This window comes from Hippoglossus hippoglossus, chromosome 17, assembly GCF_009819705.1.
Source record: "Hippoglossus hippoglossus isolate fHipHip1 chromosome 17, fHipHip1.pri, whole genome shotgun sequence".
In the NCBI taxonomy this organism is placed as follows: Eukaryota; Metazoa; Chordata; class Actinopteri; order Pleuronectiformes; family Pleuronectidae; genus Hippoglossus; species Hippoglossus hippoglossus.
In genome coordinates this window covers 12,939,723-12,963,341 of record NC_047167.1, presented here as the reverse complement: position 1 = coordinate 12,963,341, position 23,619 = coordinate 12,939,723, and the positions used below count along the sequence as shown (strand labels likewise).

The following is a 23,619-nucleotide window of genomic DNA, read 5'->3' as shown; positions in this document are numbered from 1 at the left end:
GCACTGTTGAATTAATTTTAAAGTTTCTCCCTCCAGGGTCAGCAGCGCTCGGGAGGCCACAGACTGCTGTTTATTGACATGGCCATAAAAAATTATACGGTTCATATGAGTTAGAGGGTCAATTTATGTCCTCCACTTGCTTATGATGAGTGGACTTCTGGATAAATCTTAACACTGAGAAGCATGTACTGTATTCACTTCATTTATTAACTCACTCAGAACTTGATAGTCTGCTCATGAGAAAATAGTACCAGTGGACCACATCAGAGCAGTTTATGTTCAGGTCTACCTTATCCGCTTGTTGGTTTTACCCCACCTTTTCATTACAGCCTTATGGAGGAATGATAATAGCAGCCTGAACCTTTAGATAATGGAAACAAGGGCCAGTGGGACGACTGGTTTCCAAGGTTTCCATCCACCATGGCGGCAAACTCAGTAGACTGCAGTGGCTTCCATTGCAAATTCTGTTATCTTTTTCTTTAGCCTTCCAATAATGATTATTAGTTATATTATTGGTGTGAAAACTAACTTTGTCATAATCACACTTTCAGACTTTACTTTCCCTGTGTAATTATCTGCAGTGCTGTATTTCAGGGTGTAGTATAGCATAGGAGTTGGCTGTTTGTTGATATGTACTGTGACTAGAATCTTTTATATTATTTGATATATATATTATTTTTTAAATAAAAGCAGCATTACAAATTGGCAACTGATACAGTAAGTACTCTATGGCATATTTGATATTAATATGATAATGATACTTTTTATGAGTTACACCTTTTATTAGATTGGACAAAAACAGGCATTCTTCACATTCTTCCTCACATATCAGATAGTTAATGTTTTCATAAGCTTTGCTACATTACTGTGTGCTTTTATTTTCTTGTTCAGTGTTTGTGGTTAATTGAAACAGTCTTTACATATTTAACATGATCATTAAACAGTTACTATATATATGTGTATGTTTATATATACATATATAACGATAATTTGAACTCTAACTCTGCACTTTACATTTAAGATGTTGTGTTGAATGATTATGTGCAAGTTGGTTAAAAGTTGTCACTGTATTTCAACTCAGAGGGCCCAACAGTCCCCTCATTAAACGACATTCAAACATCCTGATTTTTGTGGGATCTGAACCAAATTACACACACTTTTAAATATCACTCCTCTATACATGCATACCCTATAAAACATTTTCCCATCAAGATTCCATGATTTATTTTCTGCGAAATCAATCAAAATATTGGAAAACGCCCTACCTCGTAATGTTTAGGAAAGTTAAAATAGATTGCTGGATCCGTTCCCCTGATCCCGACTTGCACCAAAATTGAATGGGTTTGTCTCCGACCCATACCGCATTCCTCCACCCAGTTCTGTGGTAATCCTTTCAGTAGTGTTTGCGTAATTCTGCTAATTGACAGACAAACAGACAAATGCAGACAAAACAAAACCTCCTCGGTGGAGGCAATCAATGTGATGCAATGTTAATTGTGCCGTAACAATCATATAAATGACAAAATAATTATAAATGCAAAAAGAATAGAAGCCTGGTTGTGTAGGTAAGAATAGAAGGGCAGGTTAGGAGTCTCTAAACGTTTGGAGGTACTCTGACATCAGCTGCTAAGAGCCCCTGCAGAGGTCACTTCATATAAAAGGATTAGCTGCACAGGCTCAGGCCATTATGGGTTTTCTATCTAATATTTGAAACTGTTAGGAGAATGGTTGCTGACGCAAAATGTGTGCATGGCCAATCTATACCTTTAAGCCATCTGTCTGGGTTGTGTGTGGCTTTGGCAGCGAGTCTCACCCTCAAGCTGAATGACTGACTTACTCAGCACTCCATTAGCTAATGATGTTGGGTGCAGCCTCTCTTCTCCTTTGCCAGTCTCACACATCTTTTCCTGTGCTCCTCATCCCTCCTTTAGTATTTTCCTATTTTAGTATTTTCCTTGCTTTAATGTTTTTGCCAACATGCCGCAGCTCTCATACTTCAATCCCTCCGTTTCTTCTTTCGGAAAAATAGTAGTTGCAGCATTGAGTAATCACCATGGTATTAATTGCTGGACCATAAAATTTTGATCTAAACGTAAAGCAGTGCTCGTTTCTCTGTCACCCCCTTTGAACGGTGTAATAACATCATTTTAAAAATCATGTAATCTCTCAGATATGTAGTCTTTAAAGTTGATTAAATGTTCACAGAAGGGAGAGTAGAGTTTTCCCTCAGATCCAGTGGTCTGCTACTCACGTGGCCTCTTTCACTCTAAGTTCAAAATGACAGGAGAGAGAGAGAACAAAAAGAAAGAGGGATGACAGGCAGACAAATTTATTGATGTTGTAATTTGTGGGACTAATAACTATCAGCAACCAAGCTCATATCCATAGGTCTTCGCTGCACTGACAGGGCATCTTGCCCTTCTGCCTGTATAATAGCCTTCGTGAACTGGATCAAGGTACCGCCAATAGACACACTCGACCAACCGTGAGTCTGTTTCAGCTGTCAATCATGTTCGACCACATTTTTATAGCATCCATTAACTAATTACAACCACTGGAAAAAAAACACTTGAACATACATCAGTGTAATAAGAACTACCTCATATAACAGTGACCATCTTCGAGAAATATGTATTTAATGTGTACTTTGACTTTTTATGTTTGGCCAATGTGCCAACTGCGAACATAAAGGAGGCAGGAAACTGCAGCCAGCCACTAGGGGGCAATCAAGATGTTTTGGCTTCCCTTTTGGGAAGCTGTCATGTCATCCATCTTTATACAGTCTGTGGTCACTGTGTGTTTTCTGCCCCAGGTGTTTGTGTGTCCTTTATCCAAATCAGGACATCCCATCGTGCTTCTGTCCACTGATGCTGCATTTAATATCATCACACCATAATATCTCATCAAAAACAAACCACCATTTGGCTTTTTCTACCCGATCTCACTGTGGTGTCTAAATCTCAACCCCCGGCCACATGGCCTTTTCACCCCTGTGCTAGCCCTGCTCCCAGCCCCTCCCCCTCTCTCACCCTTTAAATAGCCCTTGCTGCCCTGTATGTGTCTTCATACTGGCCACAGCTGTACCTGACGTGTGGGTGCCTGGTGTTTGAACTCCTTTAAACCTGAGCTAGCGGCGATGATAATTTCACGCAGCAGCTGCTGGGAAGTTAACACAAATGCCTACTGCATCTGTGTTATGATTTTAGTGGTAATTACTGGTTCATTGGAAGGCTTCAAATGGCCATGTGGACTTGGAGCTCCTATCCCCAAGCTTATTTTCCTTGCTTGTGCGCGCATGTTCCACCATATCGCAGACGCAGTGGAGATGAACTCACTTGACCTTCCTCTGTGCCTCTCTCCTGCACCCTTTCCTCCGTCCCTGCGGTGTTGAATCCTCAGAGACATCTCGCCACATTCTGTCTGCAATCCTCGTAAAATTTGTTTACAAAGACAGACAAATTTTGTCAACAAACTCCAGAGTAACACCCATATTTACAAGGAAAAAAACCCAACAGCCTCTCATTTTTTCAGATCATCTGTGAGTGATTTAATCAGGGGGAAAAAACAAAAAAAAAAAGCCTCAGTGTGGATAGAGAAACTCGGTGTTCTCTTCACTGATTGGAATCTCAAGGACTCCTCACCGTGATATACGAGGACTGAGACTCTCTTTAATTAGCACTGACATCATTTGGATAGGAGAGAGAAAAAGACGAGGAACCGGGGGCTGATTGACAAAGGCTGCAGAGTCAAGACTAAAGAGAAAGACGAAGATAAAGTGATTAGAAAAAGTAAATCGAGGTCCTATAAAAGAACTGGCAAGGGAGAGAAAAGAAGGAAAGAGAAGAGAGCAACCGCTGTAATCTTCTGTCCGTTCTTATCGACTGCTGTCTGGGAGAGCCCAAGTGGGAAGCTATCACATTAGCTTTAGTAGTTCAGGGGAATTCAATGCTGCATATTTTGTTACAATGAATGAAGTTGACTATTTTAGGTGTTGGTTTGAAGCCACTGTACGTTCTCGTCATCCTTAAATCTAATTCTACATCATTCTACTGTAAACTGAGGAATTTCTGTCCTTGTGTCTTCAACATCTGCTCATCCAATTTACTTCAAACATGACCGGGCATATGGATGAGGACTTTGAATTTATTTTGGATAAGCAGTTGACAAGAGAGATTCAAACTTCACTTTTCTATATGTTACTTGACATGAAGAATAAGTCGGGACTTGCGCTATGAGAGCATGTGTTGCACCTGAACAGTTTACCGTGCACACATGCCGGTGCTTTAAAAACAGGCGGAACTGAACTGTGACTGCACTTCCTGCACGGTCACCCACACACTACTGGGCAGAGCAGAGGAGCCAAAATCCAGGAGTAACAATATAAAACCAACGACTGACCACACACAGTAGCCTGGAAATAGATCAGACACTGAATGGACAATGCTTTGGTAAATTAAATTTCGACTAAATCTGAGCCGCAAACATTTTACTATCATAATTATATATTTTATATATAAAAAACTCAAATAGGAATTCATGTATTATAATTCATGTGTCTAGGCAGAGCAATCTTCATTGTTTACAGTATAAACTGTTATTGTAGATTATCAGCCTTCTCCACCCAGAAACCCTTTTAGTTCATATTGGAGAGCCATGTTATTTTGATCAAATAAAATCTTCCCTTTTCTTGTTTTTTCTATCTCATTGAGGAAAAATGCGAGTTCATTGTCCAAGTCCTGGGTTGACGCCGTTTGAAGCCACGATGGTCTGATTAAACTCACCATCCTAAAAACCTACATCTGTCTCTGTGTGTGTGGTTCAACTTGAAACAATCCCTCGTGCTGTTGTTGAGGGAGGGGAGATACGGTCTTCTTCCCCCTAACCCACCTAGATTTTCCCAGATGTCTCTGGGTTTGAAGTGGCTACTCTCCAGTTAGAAGCCTCCTTCTGTAACCTCGAGTCTTGCAAAATTAAAGTGGACAACTTTATATGTAATCAAAGTGGTGCTTTTTATTGATTTTTAAAAAGTAGGATAATGTTTGGCCATTTCAACGGGACAAATGCAGATATTTGTTTCCTAATAATTACCCCAGGAGCATGGATCTTCCACTGTGGTTAAACAGAGAGAGAACCACTATGTTTACCAGTGGTCTGGTGTTCTCTGAGCTCTTCCAGCACTTGTGTTGCTGTTTGGCTACAGGCTCCACTTTTTCCACTGCTTTGTATCTCCTCTAGTTAGTAACTGCTATGGATAAATTTCAATTGACGTTAATAATGATTGCGCTTTTTGTCTCTTTGTTTTCCTTGCTCATTTTTTCTTATAATGTGGTGTTTGGTTCCAGTAATGTCATTGAAACATCCATGTTGAATAATTCCCGTACGAAAGGAGGTCCAACATGGCTCTGAACAGGGGCCTCTCGATTCTGAAGCTCTGAACACAAGGACACCACTGTTAAGTTCTTTTAATTTCTGTCTAGAAAACTATGTATATGAGGATTAGATTTCATTTATTTTATTTTTGTTGCTAAATATCTCACAAGCTATGTCCCATTTAGACCATTGATCTCTATAATATAAATCAATTCCTTCACATGTCTTTAAATCCAACACACTCGGCCTCTGATAGATTGAAAAGCATCCTCTGCTCAACCCCCCGATCCGTCACAGGCCAACTGCTGTAAAGGGAACATCCTTGTACCTTTGTTGCAAACAGTAAGAATAGTCATGCTCTTGCAAGAAGGTGAATTTATCTGTCGTTTACTTTGGCAGAGCTAACAATTATAGTAGTTTAGCATTAGGCAATGTGTATGCATGCACACTTAGCACGCAAAGTACGGAAAAAGTTTTCTTCACAAACCTTCTCCATCCCCAATGCAGTGAGTTCGGGGGCGAGAGGGGGCTGAGAAAGTTTCCTTGGCTTTACTGGGTAATCCCTCGATAAATAAACTGAAGGCACGACCACTGCTGCTATCTGTAAGACAATACTCCCTCAGAGGAGGGATGGCCCTGGGCTTGGCTGGCTTGGAGTTGATTCTCCTGCTGTGTTCTTCTCACACTCTCTTGCCTTAGGATCATATGAGCATAAAGGAAAGATTTTCTATACACCAATTTGGAGTTAAACGTATGGAAATGGATCTTGATTCACTCATTTGGGTGACAAAATGTTTGCGTGGACTAATGTCTGTTAATTTCATTTGCAGAACAGTAAAACCAGAGCAGTAAAGAAGCTGTAAAGCATTGATACTGCAGGTGAAATCAAATTCATTGGATCGCTCACATGCACACAGAATACATGCCTCGCAATTCCCTGAAGTCTTTCCGAGGGAACAACATGCATCCCACCCATCCCCCCCCACCCACCAGCGTCTGTCCTCGGGCAATCATATAAGGAATGCCCCACAAAATAGCTGAAATTGTGAAGGTATAACAAGGGCAAACAGGTGGCCACACACATACACACGCAAGACCAAGTACTCATGCTGTGCCCAAATGGGATTTTCATTCTCACGCCATCATCAGGTCAGGAGATAATTGATTTATGGCCGTGTCATGGCCTATGCCGTTATTCAATCTGTCATCTGATTGGCCCTCAGGATTATGTGGTCACAAGATCCAACCTATAAGTGCATGTCTCCATTTCACAAGAGGATCCACATACTGTTTATTTTTCCGACGATGACTTTGTGTTCTGTTTACTCCATTGTATGTTTTGTTAGGCGTAAGAATAATTTGTGTCAGCATGATTGTTTTGAAATGCGGGTTTCTCCCATCTCCTCTGGCCTCTTCAAAAGTAGCACATTGTTTTGGAACGTCTTCTCTCTGGTATTTGTTGGAAAAATATTGCAAACAGAACTGCGAGTGACCTTCTTTTTATGATCATATTTTACCCAGATGTTTACATTCTTTTGTCTCAGAGAATAGCAAAGTGTCATACAAAGTCAGGGAGAAATGACAGTGGGTTAAAACTTAAGTTCTCAATGACAGGATTAGATCCTGTTTTAAACCCTCCATTAATCACCACTGCAGAGAAATGATAACCTGCAGCTCTGACCTTTTTTGGATGGTTTTTCATGGACTGGATGAAATGTATTAAGATATCTATTTAAAAAGCCAATTTTGTGAGTCAAAATACACTTCATGGATTCAGGATGGACTTTACCAGTCAAACTGCCAACACTATTACAATGTAGGATACAGAGAACCAAAATTCAATGGATGCAGTGAAATAATAAAAAAAAAAAAGAGGATAAAGTTTGAAGACATATCATAAACATACAACTTCTTCAAACCGAAAACGTGAACTATTGTTACAGATCCGTCTTGGCTTCGCTCAGCCCTTTGCACACCTGCCCATTGGAGTCTGCCAGCTTCACCACTTTCATACAAACACACACTCTTCCACTCGCACTGTATAGTAGACCTCCCAGACACTGTCTGGACATGATGTCATGAGACTGTATGTTGTCTGAAATTTGTATTTTTAATCTCAGGAAGATATTTTGCTAAATAAGGAAGAAGGTTCATTTCAACACATCTGCCAGTGTGGTTAAGATTTTAAAGTATTTATAGTTTGGGGTTATAAACAGTGTTAAGTGTGTTTGCAAGGTACAATGAATCAACTTTGACAATTATAGCTTTTACTATTTCTTTAAATTATCAATGTTTTACTGGTTAATAACATACGTGTAATTGTCTGTGTTGATAATGCACGATTCTTCTCTATTACTTATCCTTAATTTTGCAAACTTTCCTTCATAAAACAATCAATTTTACAGGTTTAAATTTACACATGTTCTAGTGAATGTATGAACACATTGTGCGCAGACGCTATGCAAATAAATTCAACGGTAACTGTCTGCAGAAACACAGCAGCACCTGCATAGAGCATTTGGCTCAGTGTGTTGATAAGTTGCATGGACAAAAAAGTCACGATTAACCATCTCACTGCGACAATGTAAAGCGTGCATGTGTGTGGCATGTTTGCACGTGCATATGTGGCTGCGAGCTGCTCGACCACATGTGAGCGTGTTTTATGGAACCAGAGGGAGTTAAGGTTAATGCCATAAAACAACCTCTCCCCGTGCCCAGCGTCTGCCTCGAGATAATTTAAGACCAGACTGTCGTAAAGAAAAAGTGGGAGAGAAAGGCCAGAGTGAAGAATGAAGTGCAAACAGTGCAGGGAGGAGGAAAAATGTTCAGGTAGTTTAGTTATACTGTTGGAAAGCATCTCTTTCGGTTCTTAAGCCCCTGATGATCCTCCCTTGCTCGGGATGTGAGAACTTCTATTCAAACTCAATTTATGAGGCACATGAGATGACTGATCCGCTTCACCCAGGAGGGGAAGACACATTTTTGACCGTTTAACACTTCAGGTGCTTCTAGAATTACTTCTCCAATCTCCTCCCAGCATGTGGACACACGGCTTTAAACCAGCCATTTTAAACACACATGCTTACCAGTATGTCACCGAATTTAGCTGATGTCTATGTTTGGGATTTCCATTGTTTCCAGGCCCTCACACGGCGTCATAAACACTGGCCCCGTTGCAAGAAAACAATTGCAGCTGATTAATAGATTGTCATTGAGCGTACTAAATCAAGGCCAACCAATTCCATAATAAATCACTGAACTCTGGGTGGGCTAATTGTGAAAACTATCTGTAACATGTGCCTTCCTCAAGTTTGGTGGAAATCGATTTAGGAGTTTTTGTGTAATCCTGCTAATAAACAAACAAACCTACAGACTGACTCAGGTGAAAACTTTAGTGTTGGAGGCCTTTACACAGTATTGATACATCCCTCTAAGCAAAGCAGTGAACGTACATTGATCAGTATGAGGAGGTATTCACTCCAGCGTGCAAGAGCCATCACACTCCGTCTCTCCGAGATAATTGACGACCATCTAATAACGCTGCCCACATGCTTTTAAGCCAATGAGATGTCATCGATTTCACCGCTTGGTTTGCAGCACACGCCCCTTAATTCTCATGACCCTGCTGTCTCCTCCTCTCTGCTACGGGCTTTAATGGCCCACTGGAGATCCGCGCCACCGTTGCCAATAGTGTGCACATGCATTCATCTCCATGAGGTAGTGGAATGTGCTACATTTACTGTCAGCCCTCCTGGCAGTAACTCACTCACCACACCATTTTCTTTCATCACTTACCTCACTTCACGCCCACTGTTTTCCCATGTTACCCTGTCCCGTTACTTTTAACTTTTACATAATTCTTTCTCTCCGACGTCATCCTGCAATCATTCATTCTTTTCATTTGAAATTCTGTGAAATCGCTGTGAAAAAAAGATTCACTTTGAATAATGTATGTGTTCACATGCTTTCAACTGTGCAGGTGTCACTCGGTGGTTTTATTGAAGCCACCCTGCAGTTCCACCCTCTCTGTTATGTGTTTTCCTAGCTTAACGTATGCATGCTTGTGTGTGTGTGTGTGTGTGTGTGTGTGTGTGTTCTGTGACCCCCACAGGTGGACAAGGTGTGTGGCCTGACTACTGTGGAACCTGCAGGCATGCAGCCTACTAGCCCCGAGGTCACAACCTCTACCGTGACCTCGTCGTCTCCTCTTCCATCTGCCGCTCCCTCCCAACCTTTACCAGAGCAGTGGCAGAGGCAGCTCTCCCACTTGATGAGGTAAGACAAAGCAATGAAATAAACTTTGATTAACTCGGTTGGATTCAAAAAGTTTATTACTGCCAGCTGGAATTTAAAAACACCTCTTTCTGCTAAATAGTAAATGAATTGAAGTGTGTGAGAAATAGCCAAATGGGGTTGGCCCATGTCTGTCCACAGCTGCCATCACTATTCACTTTCTTCATATGGTTAGTTGTAGACAACACACACCCACACACACATGGTAATGTAGTGCCTGGCACAAAAGTCCATGCCCTCCACCTGGCCTCTGAGGCAGCCACCCCATGTCCACAGCAGCTGGTAGTGATGTGCCAGGCTACAGGCGAGGGGGTGGGGGCACAATTAATCTTGACGAACCGACGATTTCCTGTTTACCCAGACGGCCGTACCACAAACTTTGCACACCAGCCTGCCTCAGCTTAAATAGCACCACACACACAAAATACACACTCAGACTCACACTTGCAGTGTTGCCTATCCTGACCTTGTCCCAAACCATGAATCACTGCACTGATGCCAGCGTAGCTGACAGGTCTGGCCTGGCACTGCCACTGCCATTCATGGCAACACAATCCAGCTCCCCGCCTGCTGCCAACCCTGACCAGAGCACATGTGAGCGCTGACCGCTTCAGAGACATGGCAGCACCCACTGCAGCGCAGGGAAAATACTGTGCTGCTGAAAAATATCAAGTATCCCACAGCAGAGCAACATTTATGTTTGGTTTTGAGGGAGGAAAGAGGTGAAGGTTTCTTTGGCTTTTTCCTGTGAATATTTAATTATTTGCTTGTGTGTTTGTTTACTGACTGAACGTAGACATACCAGTACCTGTTGTGCTGATGTGGTGTGGGGAGAAATGATTATTGATGTTTTTTTTGTTTTTTTGTGGTGTGGCCATTCTCTGCATGTGCATGATTAATCACTCTCTTCCAGGGTCAACTGACTGGTCTTTTCTCCCAACGTGTCCTGTCATGTCATCCTTTTGTTTTTCTTTTTCTTTCTCTCACTCTCACCCCCCCCAACCCCTTTCACATCCGTGCATCCTCCCTGCTTGCCACAATCTCCCCTGGACTCCAACTCCCATCATCCCCAGCTCGTTCCCCCTGAAACCCTCCAAGAACAATAAACATAGTCTGAGAACGCTCTCTAGGTAAGCATGCACCCAAGGGACTCATTTCTCTCAGTCTCTCACATCATTTATCAAGCATTGATTGTGATTGGTGTAGATATGTGTGACACTTTCATTTGCTTTAACAGTCAATTATCTTTGTCTTTCTGGTGACTGGTGCATTTTTCTATGACTTACAAAGCCCCAGCCTTTATACATATCATCTGTTGCTCGCAAACAGCGATTCCCGACACTGACTGACTCAGCACCATCACCCCTGCTGTTTCTGCTCTGCCTCATGGGTGGCAACAATATGTGTCGGATCAGAATATCATGCCATTGTTTTGCTCCAGACGAGAGCGGTCTATATCAATAACACGTGCTCGCGGATCTGGTGAAGCAGGCACTGCACGACACAGTGGAAAATAATGCTGACTTACTGAGCTGGTCCAAATCCTTATCTACCACCATCAATACATGCATGTATTGTTTAGTGGGAAAACACGGGGCCACTGATGCCACAGTCACACAATGCATTCCTCGGTTATATGTTTTCTAACATGGACGGTGATGATTAAAAAGATATTTGGTACAACATGTTTTAAAAATCACACTATGCCCATGTGTCTGTTTTTTTTTTTGTCCTTAGGGAATTTTTGATGTACCTGCAGCGCTACAAGTCTTTCTTTGCAGCATTGCCGGAGATGCTGTGCGAAGGGGAGAACGTAGTGGACGACTCCACGTGCTGGAGTGGAGACGACGTGGTAGAGAGGTAAGAGAAATGTGTTCAGTCCTCCAGCAAACTTGAGCTGCGTTGGGCATTTCGAGTTTTACTGCTGTGGGCGACATTTTGTTAATCCACTCCCCTGCTACGGCTGGAGATCTTTCATTTCCCCAACGATAGATTCAGAGATTCAACAGTGCTACATTGAATGGGGAAATATGAGTTTTGAGTACATTCACATTTAGAAAGAAAAGCAACGGATCCGCTTTGCCAGGGTGGGTGAGTCAGTTTGCCTGACTGCTGTTAATCAAGGAGAAAATAAGGACGTAATTATATCCAGACAGAACAAATAGTTGCTATGTTCTCCTCTCTTCTTGTTGGTGTCAGTTAATGAGCTGTTATCGTTCTTTTTTCACTTTCTTATATTTATGAGGTTTTTATTGTGTGCTGATTTTTTAGGCCTGGACTTGGAGCCATTTTCCTGTTTATGGTTTTGGGTGCATCTCCCAGAGACTTGAGCACTTACTCTCTGATGGTGTGTGTGTGTGTGGTTGGTTACGTGGAAGTCTGTATCTGACTTCCCTGAATGTGTTTCTTAAACTCGGTCCATGATTTTTGACAGGGTTAACGCTCTCCTTCTTCTGTGCTGGCTCTAAACTGAAGAACTTTAACACGGCAACCTCAGCTCTTGGCACTGCCAGCGTTGGCCTGGACACAGGAAAACATTGGGCTGGGGATTCCTTTTCCATGATACGCCCAGAAAGTTTGGAAGATTCTTTGCTCCCTGTCTGTTTGCTGGGTTAAGCCATACATTAAACTTTACATTAGAACGCGGGAAGACATCGGGCACATGAACAGCTGTCATGAAAAAAACGTTTATTATTACCCTCAGTGGTAGAGGCAAAATCATTGTGTCAAAAATGATCATGACACTGAGGCAGCTTTCAGAATATAATATTATTGTTTTTGTTGGTTATTATTACATATTATTACTAATATATGTCCCTTACATTTGCTGGTGGTTGCTAACATTCGCTAATATCAACTGGTGGTAGGCATCTTACAGTAGACCTTCAAACATACAAGGAATATTCTCCATCGTGTCCTATAGAAAATATTATTTCATTATAAGTCTTCTGTAATAGTCATGCTTTGTACAGTGTTGACATGTCTCTGCATGAATACCAAATCAGATGATTCTGGTTCAGAAGCTGCTCTCTTCTTCCTCCTCTTCACTCCTCTTCTCCTGGCCTCAAACTCTCCAACCCTTCCCAGTAACTGCAGGGGATCTGCTAATGGCTGAGACACACTGAGCAGACCACACATTCATCACAGCCTGTAACAGCGTGTTAGCACACAAAGTGCTAAAGGCAGCCAGTGTGCTAGGTCCATGATCAGGAACATATGACAGTGTAAACACAGGGCGAGGTAGCCGTATCTCTAGCTTAGCTTCAATAGAAAGAGAAGAGAGTGAAAGGGAAAGGCAGGAGAAAGAGGGGATGACATGCAGCAAGTCGCCCGGGCTGCAATTGGCTCCAGGCTGCTGCTGTAAGAACTCTGCTTTGTTAGTGGCACCAGGGCTCCCCATCCCTAAATAAACTTGTCAAGATACGGCTCTTTGTTAATATTTAAAGCCACTTCTTTACTTCTTCACTCTGCACGTGTGTAAGTGAGTGTCACTTTTACTACCAAAGGCAGTGGCTTTTCAACAACAGTGCTAATGGGTTGTAACGGTGTGCTATCGCACACTCCCCTGGTGAGAGCCAGGTCTCTGCTTGTGGTGTCAAGTGTTCTTGGGTTGAATAAGAAAACAGTACCCTACTGAGACATTTGGCACCACTCATAAACTGTTCAGATTGGCCTGTGGCTATTCAGCAAACCTCATCCACTGTATTTGACTCTGTTGGCAAGTGGTAGAGAGAGAAAGAGGGGGACAGGACAGGGCATGAAAGGGGCTGGCGTTTCGGTGCCTAAGTGCCCCCTGTGCCTCCCTGTGCCCCCGATGAGGGAAGCACGGTGGAGTGACGGGGAGGGTTTGGCGGCATAAAGACCCATTGTGGAGTCAGTGGAGTGGGGCACAGCCCTGCCGTGGGGACCCCCAAAGCCTGGAGGGGGAACAAAGACCCTCCTATGAGGCTGCATGGGAAAGACTTGGACATTGCTGCCACTACTTCTGCCACTGCCCGCACCATGCATGGGAAAGTTGTATGAGAACTGCAGAAGGGATGAGAGGAGGGCAGACAGTGAGAGGCAAAGATTGGAAATGTGAGAAAATATTAAAAGAAGTGTGCAGCAAAGAAGAGACGAGTAGTATTATCGCAGATGGACATGCTAAACTGCTATTGTGCTATTGTCTTACTGTGTGGGTTGACTCGGTGGTTTCCCGCCATACACACAAGGACGTAGACACACACACACACACACACACACACACACACACACACACACACACACACACACACACACACACACACACACACACACACACACACATATATATATACTGTATATCTCAATCTCGGCACAGGGTCTATGCTATTTAACAGCTGGAAGGGTGATTCATTCAGACACAATCATACTGTGCTCAGACAAGGAGACACATGTTAGAACACACACACACACACACACACACACACACACACACACACACACACACACACACACACACACACACACACACACACACACACACACACACACACACACACACTTGTATGTTGTAACACTTCAAAGCACATCAAAAGCATTGGGGATTTGAATTCCCTTCTTCTCTTTATCCAGCCTCTGATGACAGAAGGGCGAGCGGGGGGGGCAGGCAGTTGTACTTACAACTAAAAGTGCACGTTGGCATGTGTTCAAACATCTCTGAACATTTACAGCGCCACACGTGTGAATAGTTTGCACCATCTTTTCCGGAAAGATAAGATCAACCAAAATTACCTCAATCTTTATTTAGATCTGCCAGTTACCGTATATCTCTTGCAGTAGAATCTTATTACAATGAGAAGTAATTCATTGCCACCTCTCCTCACTTTAATTACGTTAATTACTGTTCCTGTTGTTTCTTGCTTTTTGAGAAGCTTTTGTCTCACAATGAGAGCTAGTGTGAGCAAGTTCTGAAATAATGCTGCTGGCTATAGAGACAATTTGACATCGTAAAGACCTTGATTTTGTAAAACCGCCTATTGTTAAATTTCATCCAGTCATTACTAGACACTAAATCTTTGGGAATGGATGTCAAATGTCAAAGAAGACATGATATTAAATTCATGGAGGTATTTCTAAGTGGCCAGTTTTGTTCCTGAGATCCATGATCAGTCTGTTACGAGCCCCCCTTACCATCACTTACCACACACAAACTGATCTATAGAGAGATTTTCAATAGAGGAACGTGGTGGAAGGAGGTCGACCTCAGTGTCAGGATCCTGAAAGCGAGCAGCAAGTGGAGCGAGTGGTGATTTTGTGGCAACCTCCACCTGTATTTATGAGAAGCAGCCAATCAGATGTAGACCAGTAGGACAATGATTGCTCATTAACCCATCTTAGCTGAGATCTTTACCATTTACTACAAATAAATATAAATGGTCACATGTCCTTTATATATAAAAATGGACGACATGACAGCTCCCAATAAGTGAAGCCAACTCATCTTGATTGCCCCCTGGTGGCCGACTGCACTCCATCTTTTCATTTACGGTCTATGATTTAGACTTAGTGTTTGTCAGTCACGGGTCATGCAGCATTCTGCTTCACCAGTGGAAGTTATTGCTATGGATTAATAAACAATAATGATTCTGTGACGTATTGCTGATGCATGATGGACCTCATGGCAGCATGCACCTTCACTGTAGCCTGAGACTTACTTGATTAATTGATATAAACCAGGAGGGAGTTTTGATTTAGAATCAAAACTGATGATGTCATTGAAAAAAATTAAAGAAATTAAGGTAAGTTAATGAAGTGATCTTGTTTGAACTTTGCCTGAGCTCCATTAACATTCAGTAAATGTTCTAACATATCATTTTGATGGATTCCGGCACTTTATCAGAATCTTCTGGCCTGCTGACTCCTGTCACATTGTATTGACCTGATTTACACTCGATACAGGTGGAGACTACATTTTGGAGTTGAAACAGTCACAGATTTATAAAGCTCGGTGAACAGCTCACTTCCTTCTTTCTCTGTATGTACACTCAAGGTCAAGCCCCTCAATGGTACATTTGTAAAGGTGACTAGTTCAAAGTGATTCACCCTCGGTGCTCGAGTGGGTCAGATTAAAGGTTAGACTGCTGAGGATGACACTTTAAAGTAAGAGGGTGTACGCACATTTGGGTGTGTAGTATGTGTGTGTGTGTGTAGTATGTGTGTGTGTGTAGTATGTGTGTGTGTGTGTGTGTGTGTGTGTTTTTTTTATTAATATTTTGGACAAATCATAAGATCATCTATTTGGTTTAAGAATGATTTGAAAGTACTGGGTTAGCTCCGTGCGACGTACCACAGACAATACAGCAGTGTGAGTGCCTCTGAATGCCTTGCATTTTTATAAGGTTATGACAAGCCTTTTGTTTATCATTTTGACATCTGGATTCCATTCTGTTACTGCGGGGAGAAGCAGGGAGAGCGCAGCGCTACATCGGGCAAAGCCCTCACCCCTTTGCACTCTCGCTCACTTTCTCTCCTTCTTCCAGTCCCATCAAGTCATAGCTTCTTTCCCTCTCTCTCTCTCTCGCTCTCTCCCCTACCTTTCCTGTGTGCTGGTCTCATGGGTCAGAGGAGCTGGACAAACACAAGAGAGTTGGATACTGAAACTCCAGCGGAAGGGACAATAAATTAATTACTAAACGCAGAGGAAGGACATTCCATGCTGCGGGCCTGTGTGTGTGCTGTGCATATGTGCCGAAGGGCTTTTGTTGTGACAGCACAACACCAGCAGAACTAACTTTAGTCCAAAAAGTGTGTGTATTCTTTTTGAAAAATGTAGACGTATGGATGCTGGAGAAGAAGTTGGCAACAGAGAAGTCATGTAAATAATGATTGTATACCCTTTCTTTCCTTTCTCTCATAAACTTGCCCTCTTACCTCTGCTATTAACATCTGATGTCTGCGACGAACTTCTCAGGCCTTCCGCTGGACCTCCCACAATCCCTCTCTTCTATTTGTCCGTAGCTGTGATTCAGAGGCCCATCCCTTTCCCATAACCCGGCTGCTGCCTAGGACCTCAGCATGACCTGCTCTGCATTGCTGCACTGCTTAGACTTTTCTCTCTTTGGGCCTGCATCTTTGTGTTTTGTGTGTGTGTGTGTGTGTGTGTGTGTGTGTGTGTGTGTGTGTGTGTGTGTGTGTGTGTGTGCGTGTGTGCGTGTGTGCGTGTGTGTGTGAGTGCGTGTGGCACAAAGAGAAAACAACAGCGATCATATAACAGTAATTGTGAGTTATTTATTCTCTCTGCTGAAATGTCTGGATTGTGACAGTCTAGAGTTTATGGCGTTTCTAAATGCGTAGCACAAGACAACGAGGAGACACATTGTTAGAGGATAGTTCTTGCGGTTGCTTGTAAGCAAATGTGATTTTCTTCTTTGGCCTCACTTACAATTATTTGCCAATTTGGGACTTAACTTGCCTCTGACTGAGGAGTGTTTATGTGTTTCAGCCTTTGGTTTTATGGTTTGCCTCGTGCACATTGTATGTTTGTTAAATTTCCGCCTTACTCCTCTCAGCCCTGCTGCCGTCACTTTTATGGAGGAGACACAGTTTTACAGCCTCTCGCTTCTGTAGTGTGTCCAGCCGGTGGATTGGGTAGAGCTAATATAATTAAAGTGCCACAATAGACTGGCATGTTTTACTGGAGCAGTTCCTACTGGGTGATGTTGACATAGTGCACTCATCAACCTCTGTGCTGGTCCATTGGCAAGGCATCAAACTCCTAGCAGGAGAGGCGGATGAGAAACGGAGGCATGGACGTGCTGGTGGAGGAGGAAAGGGGGGGGGGGGGGGGGGGGGGGGGGGGGGGGGGGGGGGGGGGGGGTGGGGTGGGGGGGGGGGGGGGGGGGGGGGGGGGGGGGGGGGGGGGGGGGGGGGGGGGGGGGGGGGGGGGGGGGGGGGGGGGGGGGGGGGGGCGCGGATGGGAAAACAATGAATAGAAGGAGAGATGGACTGATGGATGGATAAAGGGGAAGGAAAGTGAGGGATGTAGGTCAATGGCAGGAGGAAGCAGTGGCTTTCGGAGAACCCTCTGTCTTTGTGGCCTAATTGACTCTGCAAGCTCGTTTGAAGTCCTCACCGCTAGCGTGTCTAGTGGTGAGGACGGGTGCCAGTCAATACAGGTCTGTGTGTCATTGTCCTGTGTGTGTGTGTGTGTGTGTGTGTGTGTGTGTGTGTGTGTGTGTGTGTGTGTGTGTGTGTGTGTGTGTGAGGGGCTTGTGTTCGCCTCCTGAGCATTTTGTAACACATTCCGACACGTATTCTAAAACACCACTCCAGTGAACAACTGACAAAACCCCCCCAAAAAAAGTTTCCTCCTTGATGTCAGCACACTTAATTATATGCTATTGCACAGAAAAACATCACAGGGCCAAAATATTACGTGTAAAACAAAACAGTCAACCGCGAGTCCTCAAGGACGAGCCTTGAATTTTAGAGGCAATTTTATCTCTTGTCGTAAAATTGCTCTTGGAAGACATCGCAGCTTTGCAATGAAGCGCTCGCTGTTTCTCAGCACACGCTATGTGATGCTTATCACGGTGTCGCAATATTAGAGCTGTCTCTGGCTGTGTCAACAAAGTCTGTTTCTTAATGGACCTTGTATAGGAATTCTTCTTGTATAACATAACATGCAAGATCAAAGATCACAATTTACATTCGATTTCTATACAAGCAGCCGCGTGCGACTTTCTATTTGAATTTCTGTGGGAATTTGAGCGGCGGAACCAAAGCAAGCCCCCCCACGCTTTTGAAGTGGTGACATTTCACTTTTAGTGCAGTTAAACAAAGAAAAATAAGATTAGTTCTCAAGTGAAGGTATGAGAAAGGCTTGGTGTGTGTGACTCTTAACATATCGGTAACACACACTGGCACGCTCCCTCAGTGCAGTGTGCACTTTAACACCGTTCAAAGGCAGAGAAAATCCACCTTCAAACCTCCTCTTTGATCCAAACTCACGGCTCCTGGCCGCGCAGACGTGGGATTACGACCTTATAAACTATCGCACTATTTCCGTGTACCGCAGACTGCGCACATTGTATACACAACACATTCACACGCCCAACACACATGGACACTCGCACAGCATGATCACATCTGAGTTACCGGGCTGAACCTCTCTCTCTCTGCGGGGACTATATTTAGGGACACTGTTATCCGTTTTCCTGGGGGACACAGGAGACTTAACAAATGACAGTTAGCACTTGATTGAGTGCGAGTTGTCGTCTGGATGCAGGTTTTCTTTTGTGTTGCGGTGTAAGTTTGGATATGTGGCCCATAGTGAGGACTAGCAATGCTCCCTGTGGAGTTTTAGTGTGGATGTGTGTACAAGTTTAAGTTTCCTGCGTGTGGTATTTACCGTCAGAGTGAGAATTTGTGTCTGGTTTGAATGCAATGGTACATTTGGGGATAGTCCACGTTGTTGCGAAGCCCAATGGGTAAGTGAGTGAGTCTGGATTTAAAATGAATGACAGGCACGGGAGGAGTGAGGGAAAGCTAACAGATCCAGCTCTGTACAAACAACAAAAGTACAGTACATTACTGTGGAGGGTGTTGTGTGTGTGTGCATGTGATCTGTGCACAGTGTGTGTGTGTGTGTGTGTGTGTGTGTGTGTGTGTGTGTGTGTGTGTGTGTGGTAACCTGAAACCACAGGAAAAACGTTCCTAGAATTCCGGGTGGGTTTGGTGTCGTGGCTCGCTCGCTGGAGCCCCCTGAATGGTGCTGGGAATTCGGCCTACGCACGGAAGAGCTACAGAATGAAGGGAAAGTACCCCCAGCCTCACCCCACCCCACTTTCATACATCCATATACACTTCATGCTGCGGCAACACGCACGCACACACACACACACACACACACACACATTCCCTAACAACTGACTAGATAATAGACAAAGTATATGTGTAAGGCAAAGTACAACGTATGACAGAAACGCTTAACTTATATATTTAGTCTTAAACTCTGACCGTATTTCATTGCAAGTCAGTCTGATTATTTACTGCTGTGACTCAGTGATGATGGATGGAATGAGCAAATGTGAACTGGACCCGGTACGTGTATGGTTGCCATGTTTGATTCGATATAGAAGGTGTAGACGTGAAGAATCCGTGTATCATTCGTTCTTTTCATATTCAATTAGAAGACAAAAATTGGAAAGTTAAAAAACATGCCAGTATTTCGCTTTTCATTTATGAATCTGATACCAAAACACAAATAACGGTTTGTTTTTCGTAGCTTCAGAGCATCGCTGGATACCCGTCTGATGCAGCGTGGTGGGAATCGCTGCATGCGTCTTGCCAGTTTCAAACAACTCTATCATTAAATTAGCGTATGGTTCCAGTGAGGCCATGGTGTCGAGACCAATTCGAGAGTGATTCAGTCACTGGGAATTTGTTGCAAGTTGATCTCGTGCAACTCAAGAAGACACTGACTTCGACAAATCATACAAATGAAATATCAAAATAAAGTTCGGCCCGCGACGATTTCCTATTTTTGATCTGTCCGCTCTTCAATATGATTTTTTTTGTGTTTCATTCCCTTTGTTTTCACACAGACTATCAAGCAATGATTTATTGAATTGCCAGGTTTTTAAATAGGGTTCTGCAGGTAGTTTGACAGTAGAATCCACATTAGGAAGGCAGAGAGTAGAGTGAAAGTGATTTGAATCTCGGGCTTTCGGGGGACGGCCTCGGGCACCTGATCTACATAAGCACCAGCAGACTGATACAAGGTTGGAATCTAATCATCGATGGGATACCTGGGACTTCATGTTGATGTGTATTTGAGAGAGAGAGAAAAGGCACAGAAACGTTGCAAATTCATTGATGTATTTATAAATACATTTATTGTCAGTAACCTGTTTGTTTTGAAAAATGTACCTGGGGTTTTAGAAACAACAGTGACAAAAATATGTGAACTAAACTGTTTGAATAGTGGAGGCTTGAGTCCTCCTTCAACAGTTGCGGGTTCGGTTCCAACCCGTGTGCCTGCCCCTGTTCGCTTTCCCCTTTTCATTCCAGCGACAGTGATTTATTTGAAGAGACAATCCTGTACATCAAATAACGTCTTTGCGACTTAAACGATTGCAGCTTCAGATCTGAGCCAGAAAAATGACGACAGCGGGGAAGCGTTGAAGGTTTTATGACCTTTTCAGCAGCTGATTGCAAGGCCACAATTACAGATGACACCTGCTATAGCTACACATTCAAGAATGGGACTTTCCTGTGGCTTCAAGCTATTACAAGCTCCATTTAAAATTCCTCCAGGAGAGAATCCTTGTAAAAGTGTTTAGTGCACATGAGAAGCTTAACTTATTGTTAACGGTAATTTATGGCAATTTATTGAAATAGTATCGGATAGAAACAGAGTATTTTAGTCAAATCTAAGCCTTTTAACCCGAACTTGACTTTTAAAATGCAGCTTACTGACTCGCTTATGAAGATGTGTCCAGTTTCCAACCTGTGGCTGATTGACAGATAAGCCTGATCATGAAAAAACATGGTGGTCATATCTGGAATTGTCAATGGCACCATTTGCCTGCATGTCTTCATTTTGATAATTGCTCCCTAACCTCTGCCCTTGTTTTCCGGGGTTGTTCTGTCCATCTTACTGTGTCTTTGTGTAGAGGGATGTGCCTATTTTCTGGTTGCATATCGGCCCGATAAATGTCTAGCGTGGTGTCCGTGTCCGTCCAGTGCGCATGTGCCTGTCTTCATGGTAGAGGACGGGTGTGAGTGTTGCTCCCACGTGCCCTTTTGCAGCAGCAGAGTCTGATCTCTGACCCCCTCACTCAACACCCTGGCAAGCCCTCTCCCTTCTCTGTGTGGCCGTGTCTGAGTATGTGGACGCCTGTGTGTGTCTGAGTGAAAGGTACTTTGAGTTTGACTTGAAATAGCTCTTTGCTTTTTAACAAACTGCATGAAGAGTTCAGTCCAGATGTGGCATTACCCTTCCTTCCTTCTTTGTTCATCCATGTTTTTGATACACTCATGTTCGTGCAGACATAAAAACAAGGACATAGTTAACTTTAATGTTCAGCATATTCAGCTTTATCCACGGCGAGTCCCTTGACTGCGTTTTAGTTTACACTGGAGCTGTCAGCCCTAAGCACTAGATCACACCATTCATGCCCAGATCAGACAGACAGACAGGCAGACAAACAGGTGGTCGTACCACACCAGAGGATCAGGGTCCACTCCACCCGTCTGTGCTCCGGGGCATAGTTTACTCTCCTGGCTCTGCCCCGGCCTTCCACACACCAACTGCCCCTCAGACCTCTAACCTCAGCTATCCATGCCCTCCTAGGCATGTGGGCATGTGGCCGGAAGTGAGGGGGGTAGATTTCTTTTTTCTTTCTCTCTCTCTCTCTCTCTCTCTCTCTCTCTCTCTCTCTCTCTCTCTCTCTCTTCCTTCCTTCCTTCCCTATCTCCCTCCTGTAAATTGACACATCCTGTCAATCATCGTTCAAACACATTCACACAATAATCTATGAAATGTGTAACCTGTCTGGAGGACAGGGGAATTACATGGGCTAATGTTGCCACCTACTGGGGAGTCTGTGTTACTGAAGGAGGTATGTGTGTATTCCATCAGTTTACAATTAGTTCTGATGTTTCAAAATGTTTTTGAGAAATCAGCGCAAATCGCCGAAATGAGTTCAACACAAGAATCATTGGGTCATCGATCATTTTTATACATTTTGAAGACGGACTATTGTCACAAATCTTGTCTTAGAAGTACAGAGTCTCAAGTCACAAGGGCAGACTTTTCTTTTGTCTTTCTCAGGAAATTATGCCTGTCTGCACGCAATTTCCATGTGTGGGCATGGCGGCAGTGACTTTTTTCATTCCCCCAATCTAACGGAGCTGCATAATGTTTTCCCGAAAGTCTGTGTGGTCTGTTGACTCAGCCTGCAATGCGTCTGCTGCTGCATCGGAGCAGGCGACACAGCGAGGTGGGGAACAGTTACACCCACTGGCACAGTCGGGAAAGTCGGGCCTGGGAATGTCCTCAAAGCAAACCACAGACACCAATTACAGTTGTAATCTATGGAACTGCCACCAGACACTGTTAAAGCTTTAAACACTAAAGCCATACTGTACGTTTCCAATAGTGGAGACAGATGCTCCTCATTTTCTAATTTGACGTAACAGAGAAGGGAGACTGTGGGTAGTAGCTCTTCTTCACTTCCTATGAGGAAATTGCTTTAAATTAGCTGCAAATAAAAGCTTCAAAGTAAAAGTTTTTGTTTGATGTAATGTGGGTTTATCTCACCTGCAGGGTTAAAATAAAAATGACAGTGTGACCTCAGAATGTATACATGATTTTATTTTTTTTGTTGTGCATATAAACAACCATTTTTATTTATCAGCTGACTCCTTTCAGTAGAGCAATAGTCCTCACTATGCAGTAGCCCAAGTTACAAAGTTTAGCATTGCATCCTTTTTATGAAAAATATAGACCATTGTACAGAAGACTGAAAATCTCGGAACCCTCAACAGTGACTAGTTTTGCACAAAACTGCCAAAACCCCAAAAATGAAATTGTGACTTTGTTAAATTGAGATAATGTGGGACTTTTAGTGATCTCAGCTTTCTTACTTTGAAAGGTTTGAAAAGTCAAGCTTTGTTTGAGAAGAATATCAGAACAATCTACCTGTAAATCATATGAAAGCCAGCTTACATTTAAAATACAACTTGGGCCACCCGCTGGTTCAGCCGGTAGTGTTGGAGCCCTGCATATGTTAGTTCTGACCAGGCCCAGTTCTGTGCATCTTCCCCATTCTCTCTCTCCACGCACCTCTCTCCAAGGTGAAATGCCCCAAAAAATATCCGTACAATAAAGAATACATAATAAAAAAAACGGGTGCTGTTAAAAGGCACTGTCGGTCTCTCAGCTCAGAAATGCCCAATGCCTGAAATGTTAGATATTGTAGGTTTTCAGTT

The 23,619-nt window shown here is 43.3% G+C and overlaps 1 protein-coding gene across 2 annotated transcripts in view; it reads left to right on the top strand.

Moving 5' to 3' along the window:
* LOC117777945 (glypican-5-like) overlaps positions 1 to 23,619 on the top strand; it is a 95,196-nt gene that overhangs the window by 27,479 nt on the left and 44,098 nt on the right. The window contains exons 4-6 of one of the 2 annotated variants that reach the window (XM_034613061.1): positions 9,482 to 9,645; positions 10,737 to 10,793; positions 11,401 to 11,523. In XM_034613061.1, the coding sequence (XP_034468952.1) occupies positions 9,482 to 9,645; positions 10,737 to 10,793; positions 11,401 to 11,523 (344 nt within the window). The remainder of the gene's footprint in view (positions 1 to 9,481; positions 9,646 to 10,736; positions 10,794 to 11,400; positions 11,524 to 23,619) is intronic. The other variant, XM_034613062.1, reaches the window with a different exon arrangement.